Source organism: Barbus barbus (assembly GCF_936440315.1).
Source record: "Barbus barbus genome assembly, chromosome: 12".
In the NCBI taxonomy this organism is placed as follows: Eukaryota; Metazoa; Chordata; class Actinopteri; order Cypriniformes; family Cyprinidae; genus Barbus; species Barbus barbus.
The window spans coordinates 18,105,576-18,118,709 of NC_136740.1; the positions used below are offsets into that span (position 1 = coordinate 18,105,576).

Consider the following 13,134-nt stretch of genomic DNA (forward strand, 5'->3'; position numbering starts at 1 on the left):
CATGCAAACGCAAAAGTTTTGTGAGAGAATGCAAAGTGTCTTGGGAGCACAAATGCACAGTTTCTTGGGAAACGCAAAACTTTTAGAACTTTAGAAGCTTTAGAATGAGCTTTATTGGCCAAGTATGTTTACACATACAAGGGATTTGTTTTAGTGACAGAAGCTCCACAGTGCAACAGAAAGACAGCAACAGGACAGGACACAGATAATAAAGAATAATACAAATATCCAAATAGGCAATATACAAAACAGCAAAAACACAATATATAATATAGACAATTATGTGTGTACAGGTCTGATATGTGCAAATTTGAAATGAAAAAATTAGATAAAAAGTAAGCAAGTGTGGTGAATAAATAATAGAGTTGTGTGTTCTGCGTTTTATTGTCAAGTGTTCATTATCACTCTGGATAAGTACAGTTCTTGGAGAGTGGGGAGGGTTGTACCAATGATTCGCTCAGCAGTCCGGACTACCCTCCGTAGTCTTCTGAGGCCAGATTTGGTAGCTGAGCTGAACCAGACAGTTATTGAAGTGCAGAGGACAGATTCAATGATGGCAGAGTAGAATTGTTTCAGCAGCTCCTGTGGCAGGTTGAACTTCCTCAGCTGGCGAAGGAAGTACAACCTTTGCTGGGCCTTTTTCACAATAGAGTCAAAGTGATTGTCCCACTTCAGGTCCTGGGAGATGGTGGTGCCCAGGAATCTGAATGACTCCACTGTTGTTACAGTGTTGTTCATGATGGTGAGTGGGGGGAGTGCAGGGGGGTTTCCCCTGAAGTCCATGATCATCTCATCAGTTTTGAACGTGTTCAGCTCCAGGTTGTTAAGACTGCACCATACAGCCAGCTCCTTAACCTCCTGTCTGTAAGCAGACTCGTCACCATCCTGAATGAGGCCGATCAGTGTGGTGTCATCTGCAAACTTCAGGAGCTTGACAGAGGGGTCTTTAGATGTGCAGTCGTTGGTGTAGAGGGAGTAGAGCAGTGGGGAGAGAACGCAGCCCAGAGGACCTCCAGTGCTGATGGTACGAGTGCTGGATGTGCTGGACGGAGAGCTGAGACAGTTTATTCTGAAGGGTGTCCGTGATGATGGTGTTAAAAGCGAGCTGAAGTCCACAAACAGGATCCTCACATAAGTCCCTGGTCTGTCCAGATGCTGCAGGATGAAGTGCAGTCCCATATTGACAGCATCATCCACAGACCGGTTTACTCTGTAGGCAAACTGCAGGGGTTCCAGTAAGGGTCCAGTGATGACCTTCAGATAAGCCAAAACCAGTCTTTCAAATGATTTCATGGCCACAGACATTAGAGCCACAGGTCTGTAGTCATTAAGTCCAGTAATTTTGGGTTTCTTTGGGAAGGGGATGATGGTGGAGCGTTTGAAGCATGAGGGGACTTTGCACAGCTCCAGTGATCTGTTTAAGATCTGTGTGAAGATGGGGGCTAGCTGATCAGCACAGGTTTTTAGGCAGGCTGGTGACACACCGTCTGGGCCTGGTGCTTTCCTTCTTTTGTTCTTTCTGAAGACCTGGCACACGTCATCTTCACTGATTTGAATTGTAGGTGTGGGGGAGAGGGGGGCTGCTGGAGGTATTAATGGTTGTGTGGAGAGGTGTTCAGGGCGGGTGTGGGTTGTTTTTTCAAAGCTACAGTAAAAGTCATTCAAATCGTCTGCCAGTTGTTGATTCTCCAGAGCGCTGGGGGATGGTGACTTGTAGCTGGTAATATCCTTCATACCTTTCCACACTGAAGCAGGATCACTGGAAGAGAATTTGTTCCTTATTTTGTCAGAATAATTCCTCTTTGCCACTCTGATCTCCTTTTCCAGTGTGTATTTGGGCTGTTTATACAAGACTTTATCCCCCTTTCTGTAAGCACCTTCTTTGACCTGACGGAGCTGTCTGAGTTTTTCAGTGAACCATGGATTGTCATTGTTGTAGGTTAAATGAGTCCTGGTAGGAATGCACATATCCTCACAGAAACTGATATAAGAGGTTTCAGTCTCTGTGAGCTCGTCCAGATTGTTGGCAACATTTTCAAAAACAGTCCAATCAGTGAGAGCGAAACAGGCTTGTAAATCCTACTCTGTTTCATTAGTCCATCTTTTAACAGTTCTTAATACAGGTTTTGCAGATTTAAGTTTCTGCCTGTAGGAAGGAATAAGATGAACCAAACAGTGATCAGAGAGTCCTAAAGCTGCTTGTGGGACAGAGTGCTATGCGTCGTTTATCGCTGTGTAACCAGTATCCAGTATATTACTCTCTCTGGTGGGACATGTGATGTGCTGTCTGTATTTTGGCAGTTCGCGGGAGAGATTTGCTTTATTAAAGTCCCCGAGAATGATTAAAACAGAGTCCGGGTGTTGTTGTTCTGTGTCTGTGATCATATCAGCGAGTTTCTGTAAAGCTGTGCTCACGTGCGCTTGCGGTGGAATGTAGACACTCACGAGAATGAACGAGCAGAGCTCCCGCAGCGAATAGAACGGCTTGCAATTAATGAAGAGCGTTTCTAGATCTGAACAGCACATCTTCTTTAATACTGCTACATCTGTACACCACCTCTCATTGATGTAAAAGCACGTCTCACCGCCGCGCGATTTCCCCGTTGATTCCGCGTCCTGATCTGCTCTGATCAGCTGGAAATTAGGCAGATGTAGTACGCTGTACGGTATGTCGCCATTTAGCCAGGTTTCCGTGAAACACAGAGCAGCAGAGTTAGAAAAATCTTTGTTTGTCCGAGAGAGCAGGAGTTCGTCTGTTTTGTTGGGTAGAGAGCGGAGATTCGCCAGATGGATGCTAGGCAACGGCATTCGAAATCCGCGTTGACGACGCTTCACGAGCGCGCCGGCTCGCTTCCCACGTCTGTGCGTCCTCCTGAAGTGTTTGATCAGAGCTACGGCTCCGCCAACTACAATGTCCAGCAAAACATCCGAGTAGTCAGAATCCGGTAAAAGATTTTGTGTTGTGTTCTGCCGAATGTTCAGCAGGTCATCCCTGGCAAAACTGATCGTATTTGAGTAACAAAAAACAGGAAAAACAAACAAAAACAGTACAAACACTGAAGAGCAATGCACAGTAGCTGCCATCTACGGCACCATCTCGAACTTTATATGTGACCAAACCTGCCAAAGTCACAAACATTCATTCAGGCTCTCTGTCATCATTTATTCCAGTGTTTTGTGAGTGAACGCAAAAACAGTTTATGCTTTTAGGCTAATATACAATAAGAAATTAGGCAGGAATGCTAATATGCATTTTATGCTAATATACAAAAACATATTATTCTTTTCTCCCATCTCTTATTTTTTTCTATCACCATGTCGCTTTAGGGGCTCCATATACTCAAAAACCAACAGAAATTTGAAGTCCTAAATCATTTACTGAATGTTATATTTTTTATTTGTGAAACTTAAACATGCTCATATTCAAATTTGGTGTGTCACGATAGTTTATAATACAGAAGAACCAATCGCATTGCCATCATTGACACCATATGGCTCATTTATTTTCATTGTATGAAACCGTCAGCATTCCTCTAAGCTTCTGTTATGTTCAGACATATATTTTTAGATGAACTGTTCCTTTAAGAAGATTGAGCTAAAGATAAAGACTAGATGAAAGTACTAATAACAGTAATAATAAATATCTTTCTTGTTTCTGTTGGTTAATGCTGATTGTTAACTCATTCACACTGAATATTACACCAAACCCGCCAAAGTCACAAACATTCATTCAGGCTCTCTCATCATTTATTCCAGTGTCATCTGTTTTTAGAGCTCCTCACACTAAATGAGATGCATTCACAGTCTTTCCAGCAGCTCTCCGCTCACCCTTTCTCCATAACAGCCTGTGTGTTTCTGATAAGGGCTAATCTCCACTCATCTCAAACAGAGCTCTCTGCAGCTCTCCAGACCCTGTGCGGTCTGTTCATTTCTGTGCTCTGGAGGGAAGAGAGTTTAGGAGAATGTAGACTTTTTAATATCTTGAACTTGATTGTCTGCAGGTTTTGTCGATTCTCATTGCCAAGTTTTATATTTTGCAGATGTAAAACGAAGGTGTATCCAGACGATCTCCCACGCACCAGTGTGGTGATTGTGTTCCATAATGAAGCGTGGACCACGCTGCTCCGAACGGTCCACAGCGTCATCGACAGGTCACCGAGATCCCTGCTGGAGGAAATTGTTCTGGTGGATGACTTCAGTGAGAGAGGTGAGTGTGCGCACACTAGATTTCAGCAATGTTTTGGGGACCAAATGTTTCCACAAGGATAATAAAACTTGAAATCTCTTATATTGTGGAGAGCCAAGGGTCATAAGTTTAACAGCTTTGGAGCTTTGGGAGCATGTCTTAAAGAGAAGTCATCTGCTGGAATGCCACTCTCTCGTGTATGCGCGCACAACAGTTAGAGGAAACTAGATATTACGATTTATAAAGTTTTAAATATGGATCATTTTCTTATACAAATGCATTGCCTCACTTTAGAAGGCCTTTATTAACCCCCCGGAGCCGTGTGGAGTACTTTTTATGATGGATGGATGCACTTTTTGGGCTTCAAAATCTCAATCCCCATTCACTGCTATTATAAAGCTTGGAAGAGCCGGGCCATTTTTCAGTATAACTCCAATTGTATTTGTCTGAAAGAAGAAAGTCATATACTCCTAGGATGGCTTGAGGGTGAGTTACCCCTTTAGTTTAGGGATAGGGGATAGGAAACATTATTTTTCCAGTATAAAAACAATACAGGTAAATGAAAAGTTCCCACCATGTCAGGAAAACAAACGTGCCTAAGTATGCGTGTTTGCTGAAGCGTTTTCTTTTTTGTTAAAGTTATAGTTCACCCAAAAATTCTGTCATCATTTACTCACCCTCATGTTTGTTAAAACCTGTATGACTAACTTTTTTTCTGTGAAACACAAAATTAGATATTTTGAAGAACGTTCATGCTGTTCTTTTCTATACAATAATAGTTGATGAGGCTTCAAATGACAAAAAAGCACTATAATACTAGTCTATATGATGTATAGGCTATACTATTTTCCAATTATTTTTGTATCCACAGAAAGAAATAAAGCCGTTCTGTACAATAACTTGCCTTGTATGGAATTGTATGGAAAGGACAGTGTAGGCATTCTGCTATATATGTTTCTGTGGGCAATCCAAAGAATAGTCAAAGAGGTTGTGAAAGCCTTGTGAGTGAGGAAATAATGGCAGTTTTCTATTTAGAGTGAACTGTCCCCTTAAAACTGTAATGTAACAGATGTTTTCTTCCATTTTGTGATGTACATTTGATTGAAACGGGTGACTTGGATCTATCCATCAGCTGTTGATTGGATGGAGGCAGATCTGAATGCGAAGCTGAGGTTGATTTTAAGAAAGGGGCTTGGTTTAAGCAGACTACTGGAAGATCAAGTTATGACATTTTGATTATGAATCTTGGATGAATTGTCTAGTTAGATCAGTAACATACCTGTCAATTTGACAGACGTATGTGGTGCTAAATGCTGAGAGGGGGAATGATAGCACAGAAATCTCTTGTATACACAAATAAATGCTCTCACACAGATCTCTAAATTAAGATGAGGATGTTGTACCGCAGCACTCCAGCGATAATGACATGGTTTTGTTTCCACTCTTTGAAAATGCCTGTATCATGTCAGCTCTGCTTTCACTGTGTGTATTTTGTGAGTTTGTGTGCAGTGAAAGGGAACAGAACAGATCTGGAGGAAAAAGATGGCTGGTGACCTTGTTGCGTATTAACGTCAATGATGAAATGTGATTTACGCACTGGAAAGCGAGCGTGTTTGTTAAGACAGATTTATACAGAGAGAGAGAGAGAGTGTGTGTGCATGTTCAGCCTGACGTCTCTGATTAGCTCTATTGTGTGTCTGCTGCTATGTGGGTTTGCAGCTATAGTGTCTTTGTCGTTATCTGCTGCACTAACCTGTAATTTGGCTAGATTATGGGATTAGTGGATTAGCAGGTGTAATAAATACATACCTGGAATTAAATTATCATTAGCCCACACATACACACACGCTCACATATACGCTCGTGTTAAAAATCGGGGTCCTGTGAAAACCACCAGTATTTTTAGCATAGGGATCTACTATATATATATATATATATATATATATATATATATATATATATATATATATATATATATATATATATATATATATATATACACACAGGTCCTTCTCAAAAAATTAGCATATTGTGATAAAGTTCATTATTTTCTGTAATGTACTGATAAACATTAGACTTTCATATATTTTAGATTCATTACAACACAACTGAAGTAGTTCAAGCCTTTTATTGTTTTAATATTGATGATTTTGGCATACAGCTCATGAAAATCTCAAAAAATTAGCATATTTCATCCGACCAATAAAAGAATGGCCATTATGTTCATTTATGCACTCAATACTTGGTCGGGAATCCTTTTACAGAAATGACTGCTTCAATGCGGCGTGGCATGGAGGCAATCAGCCTGTGGCACTGCTGAGGTGTTATGGAGGCCCAGGATGCTTCGATAGCAGCCTTAAGCTCATCCAGAGTGTTGGGTCTTGCGTCTCTCAACTTTCTCTTCACAATATCCCACAGATTCTCTATGGGGTTCAGGTCAGGAGAGTTGGCAGGCCAATTGAGCACAGTAATACCATGGTCAGTAAACCATTTACCAGTGGTTTTGGCACTGTGAGCAGGTGCCAGGTCGTGCTGAAAAATGAAATCTTCATCTCCATAAAGCTTTTCAGCAGATGGAAGCATGAAGTGCTCCAAAATCTCCTGATAGCTAGCTGCATTGACCCTGCCCTTGATAAAACACAGTGGACCAACACCAGTAGGGGTCGACCGATTATCGACCTGGCCGATTATTGGCACCGATATTAAGCATTTTTATGATAATCGGCATCGGTCATTTTCAAAACCGATGTACCGATAAAATTATTTAATTTTGAAACGCGCTATTTGGCTCTGATGCAGCCTGTCGGAACTCACCACTCTGTGGCCTAGAGCAGTCTCCGCCCACCGCGCATCTGATTTGTTGAGAGTCAGGAGTCCGACCAATCAACGTGGAAGACTAAAGGCACTCTCACACCGAAAGCGCTTGCTAACTGGTGCTGCTGCTTCACGCATCAGTTCTCTCTCAAAGGCAGCAGCAGACCTTGCACAAGTTGCAATAAATTACAATCCACTACACTGAAGTTGTAAAAACCTCAATATTATCTATTTATGGTGTCCGAGATGGGGGAATCGCGGAATCCAGTCATATAAATGGAATTTACTGTATAACGCGGAGTCACGGAATTAGTCAAAGTTTGGATGAATTAATCAAAAGTAGGTCAGTACACTTAAATCGACTCATGATATGGACTATCTGTAAACATTAAGCTGCAAAAAGACTATTTAAACATGAATTCTGCATGTTCGGCATGTCTCTGTATATGTGAAAGGCACAGACGCGCGGTTTTGACACGCACACACACACGCACACACACACACACACACTGAAGTGCGCGACGCTCGCTGTGTTTTCCGCATCTGCCATGTCACTAAATGAGGACATAAATATATGAACATCATCCCCAGAACTGCTCTGAGAGTTACTTCATGAGCATTTGACTGTTTCGTTTGAGTAAAACGATCGTCATATCATAAATAGGCTACAGAAACTTAAGAGGTCCTCATGGCAACCCGTCAAAATAAAAGTTCGGTTTATTTACTAATGCTACTACAATTATTACAACTTTTGTTTAAAAGAACAATCACACAATACGCTATTTCTTACATGTTTTAATTTTAATAGTAAACACATTTGTTTGCCAAAAAATAGAGTTCAACTCTCATTTGATTAAAAGATAAATTAAATTAATGTTTTATGCCTTCATTTGCACTGCTCTGTAAATGAAAACTAATGGAAATTACTGTCACATAGGCCAAGACTAAGATACTGTCACATAGGCCAAGATTAAGTTGCTGTCACATAGGCCAAGATTAGGATGACGGAAATTGGGACATTTCAATAGGCTATTGAACCAAGTGAGCCTATAACAGGCTATTAGTGTTATAGTTTCATTAAAATAGTTGCGGTCTTCTTCGCAACTTCTACAATGGAGCTATGAAGACAATTAAATTATTTACACGTATTATATACATTGCGCTTTTTAAATTAATCAATTGATGTGCATTAGATGATGAATTGCATAGTCACCTCTTGTAGGTTATGATTTAGTCAACCGAAAATAATTAATGAAGAATTATGAGAGGTTATGCTATTACACATACATTTCTAACATGTAAATTATTGAAGCCAAATACTTACATTTCCCCAAGCTGTTTAGCTGTAGTATTTAGTATTCATAGGCTTAATCATGAAGCATGCAGTGGCCCCACTTTTAACTCTCTCTTTATATATTACCCTTATTGTAGATGGATGCATGGGGGAAGACAAGAGTAAGAAGTGCAACCAACACTAGGGAAGGCCGTTTTTGTCAGAGCCCTTGTTATTCTTAATTTTGACATTCATTTTCATTTTTACACCAGACATATATATCGGTTCAATATATCGGTTATTGGTCTACTTGGTCTGTAATAATCGGTATCGGTATCGGCATCGGCCCTGAAAAACACATATCGGTCGACCCCTAAACACCAGCATCACTGACTGTGGGTACTTGACACTGGACTTTAGGCATTTTGGCATTGCCCTCTCCCCAGTCTTCCTCCAGACTCTGGCACCTTGATTTCCGAATGACATGCAAAATTTGCTTTCATCCGAAAAAAGTACTTTGGACCACTGAGCAACAGTCCAGTGCTGCTTCTCTGTAGCCCAGGTCAGGCGCTTCTGCCGCTGTTTCTGGTTCAAAAGTGGCTTGACCTGGGGAATGCGGCACCTGTAGCCCATTTCCTGCACACGCCTGTACACGGTGGCTCTGGATGTTTCTACTCCAGACTCAGTCCACTGCTTCCGCAGGTCCCCCAAGGTCTGGAATCGGTCCTTCTCCACAATCTTCCTCAGGGTCCGGTCACCTCTTCTCGTTGTGCTGCGTTTTCTGCCACACTTTTTCCTTCCCACAGACTTCCCACTGAGGTGCCTTGATACAGCACTCTGGGAACAGCCTATTCGTTCAGAAATTTCTTTCTGTGTCTTACCCTCTTGCTTGAGGGTGTCAATGATGGCCTTCTGGACAGCAGTCAGGTCGGCAGTCTTACCCATGATTGCGGTTTTGAGTAATGAACCAGGCTGGGAGTTTTTAAAAGCCTCAGGAATCTTTTGCAGGTGTTTAGAGTTAATTAGTTGATTCAGATGATTAGGTTAATAGCTCGTTTAGAGAACCTTTTCATGATATGCTAATTTTTTGAGATAGGAATTTTGGGTTTTCATGAGCTGTATGCCAAAATCATCAATATTAAAACAATAAAAGGCTTGAACTACTTCAGTTGTGTTGTAATGAATCTAAAATATATGAAAGTCTAATGTTTATCAGTACATTACAGAAAATAATGAACTTTATCACAATATGCTAATTTTTTGAGAAGGACCTGTATACACCATATCGATTATCAGCCAACATAAGGGATTTTTTTTCAGTTGATTTTGGATACATATTGGCTGATATTGGACATTTAATTGTACATTCTCTTCTTATTTGTTTTTACCTTTGATATCATCTAACGCTCTCTTAAAAAAAAAAAAAAAAAAAAATATATATATATAAACAAAGAATCTTTAAGTGAATATAATTTTTTCATAATGCATTACAGTTTAGTATTTAAAATTATTTTAATTTTAATTTAATTTTTTTAGACTTTTTTTATAATATACAAAATAGATTTTTAATATCTGCCGTTTATCAGTTATTGGTCATAGCATGAAATTAATTATTGCCTTGTTGGTACTGGCCAGAATTTCATTACATTTTTGAATATGGAAATCATTATTAGAGCTATTAGAACCACTCGAGAGCTATTAAATAATTGTGATAAAGAAAAAGTGCAAAGGCTTTGAGCATCTTCATATTTCTAGCTCTCTTATATACTGTGCTGCTCATTTTGCAGTGGTTTAAATTTTATTAACTTCTAAATGGTATATACATTAGTCTATTGAGCCTAACACCTTACTCTAAAACTCATTAAAATGTCAAAATGACTAATTTCTAAACGATAAATCAAATTATCATATGCATTTCTCCTGCTCTGCGGTGAATCCTGGGAAATCTGATTTAGCTGGTGTCGTACTTATTAATGTAATTACTCAATCCAGGTGTTGAGGTTTAGGTTTTCTTTTTCCATAGCCCTGAATCATCTTCTCCATCACTGCACTGCTGTTGCCTCTATCCCCGCATTGATGTGAGTGCCGAGGGCCGAGGCAGTGACACGACCAAAAACACTGAACATTTATGATAGTATAGTGCAGGGGTTCTCAAACCTGTTCTGGAGGCCCCCTGCCCTTCACATTTTGTATGTCTCCCTTATCTAACACACCTGATTCAACTCATCAGCTCATTAGTAGAGACTGCAAGACCTGAATTGGGTGTCTGATAAGGCAGACATACAAAATGTGCAGGGCTGGGGGCCCTCCAGGACAGGTTTGAAAACCCCTGGTATAGTGAAGACACACAGTGAGTGATAATGCTGATATCCAGTATGTTGTCATATACTTTGTGGTAGAATGCCATGAAGCAACAGTGAAGCTTTGTGATGGATCAGGTTAACATTTAGTTTCCTATTGATTTTTAAACACTAACAGAGAGATTGGAGATGAGGTAAGAAGGCAAGAAAGAAACCGACAATAAATTATGAATTAATCTGTCTATATGATTACATGGTACAATTAATTAGTTTATCCTAAATTTAATTTTATTTAGCAAAGCACGGTTTTTAAGAATAAACAAACTGAATTAATATAATTATTTTATAAAATTACTGGAGAGGCATCCAAAAAAAAACAGTTCAAGTTTGTTAAAAGGCTAAAATTCACCCAAAATTTACTCAACCTCATGTTGTTTTAAATGTGTATTATTCACTTTCTTCTGTGTAGCACAAAATAAGATATTTTAATGAATGCATCGAGTTAAAGTCAGTGATGATCAATATTGGACCTTCACTGTGACATTTTTCAAAATATCTTCTCATATGTTTAACGTAAAAAAGACAGTTATGCATTTTTAATGACCCTCATGGCAAGTAAATGATGACTGAATTTATTTTTGAGTGAAGTGTCCCTTTAAAAGATCATATCGGTTTAGACTGCATGAATTAAGTAAACCAAAATTGCATTGAAATATTTTCATGTTTTAAGTTTATTCTTGTAGGCTGCTGTTTTGAGGCGCCACCAAGTTTTTGCACTTGCAAATCCCCGTTACGCCACTGACTCTGAGTGACCCAAGAGGTCAGGAGCGTTTCAGCTGACTGTAGAAATGTGTCCTGCGGGTCTTTCACTGGCATTGGTCTCGTTGGCAGCTGCACCGGAGTGCTCTGACCTCTACATAGATGACCTCTGCGTGACTCTGTTGCCCTCCAGCGTCACTGCAATGGCTGCTGAAAGCCCTGCACGAGTGCTCCATGTGACCCGGCTCGGGGTGTGCAGCTCCAGGGTGAACATTCACTCACAAACACAGACAACAGCCAATGAAACCGCTGACAGCACTGTGATGTGATGACAAACACACATGCAAAAACTTACATGAACACATACATCGATCTCTGTTAGGACACTTGCTGTTACTGTTTTAATATGATGAGAAGAGGAGGATGAAACAAGATCGTCAGTGTTGCGAGACAGATTTGAACCCAGGTTGTCTTTTTTAGTACTGCAGCTCAATTTGTCAAGAGTGCATTTCCCAAACTGGGATTTGTGAGGTACTGCAAGGGGTTTGCAAGTTTATTAAAAGCTAAGAATTAATGGAATAATGACAATGTAAAATTAAAATAAGTTTGAAATAAAATGTAAAACCTCTAGGAGATTTTAAAGAAATATTTAGGTCAAGGGGTTTAACTGACAAAACTCGTTGGGAATCTCTGCTCTAGCAGGGCTCCAAACTGCGACTAAAATGGTCGCATTTGCGACCAAAAATATTAATTTGCGAGTGAAGTTTTTGCTGAGGTAGCCACTGGCGACTATATATAATTTGCATGAAATGACTTTTTTCCCGATTGTTTTGCGCTCACATCTTTTGTTATGTTCACGTATTAAACTTACATAAGACGATGCGCATCAAAGTTTTACTGGAAAAGGGTTTCAAACAGTCCTCGTCTCTGCCGCACACAGTCTGCTGAACGCAGTGAGAGAGACCTGAAAGGGCCTGTTTACACCTGGTCACTTCATGCATTTTCTCTGATCGGATATCTATATGATTTGTTAAAACGTTTCCCCATTTACACTTGGCCACATAAATGTGTCTTCGCAAAACGGATATAAATCCGTTCTTCAATTCCCGCTTCATATGCAAATATAACGGAGTTCACGTCAATGAAAGCAATGGATAATTTTATTAATTATCCATTGGCATCAGCACTGGAAAGATAGGCTAGTCTCGCTACTTTTAATGAAGAAGATTGTGTGTTGAGCGTCTGCGACTTTCAGGTTCATTCAGTTTGCGCGTCGCTTGCTGAAGAAATACTTCGCTACTCATCCGCGGTGATGCGTGTTGCATTGCGCTGTCATATCTGACTATAACATGCCATATAGCCTATAAAACGCTCTCACACGTCTATTATTTTAATATTATGGGAGGAGTAAAATTACCATATATGGTTTCAACAACCAGATGCATTTACACTTGTCCGGTTTCGCCCAGACCACCTCCTGAAGTGGTTCGAGCGATTGGATTTATATCCGTCTCGAATGCGTTTCGGACAGCATTTACACCTGGTCTTTTCAGGATCAGATAGCTATCCGATCAGGAAAAAATGCATGAAGTGACCAGGTGTAAACAGCCCCAAAGTGCAATGTGCAGAAAAGCCGTGTCTATTTCGTGCACTATCGTCAACAATTCTTATTTATAATCATTACTAATATGGCTTCTTCTTGTCGAGATCTTAGTCTATATGCTGTGTTGTGTTAATGCATGGACTTCCTGTTATTTGAAGCGCACTTGCCATCCAGTAATCGCAAAAAGCTTTGTGCTGTC

At 40.1% G+C, this 13,134-nt stretch overlaps 1 protein-coding gene across 1 annotated transcript in view; it reads left to right on the forward strand.

Moving 5' to 3' along the window:
* Nucleotides 1-13,134, forward strand: part of LOC306878268 (polypeptide N-acetylgalactosaminyltransferase 1) — a 119,331-nt gene that overhangs the window by 83,328 nt on the left and 22,869 nt on the right. The window contains exon 5 of the mRNA XM_079430509.1: nucleotides 4,041-4,207. Coding sequence (XP_079286635.1) covers nucleotides 4,041-4,207 — 167 coding nt within the window. The remainder of the gene's footprint in view (nucleotides 1-4,040; nucleotides 4,208-13,134) is intronic.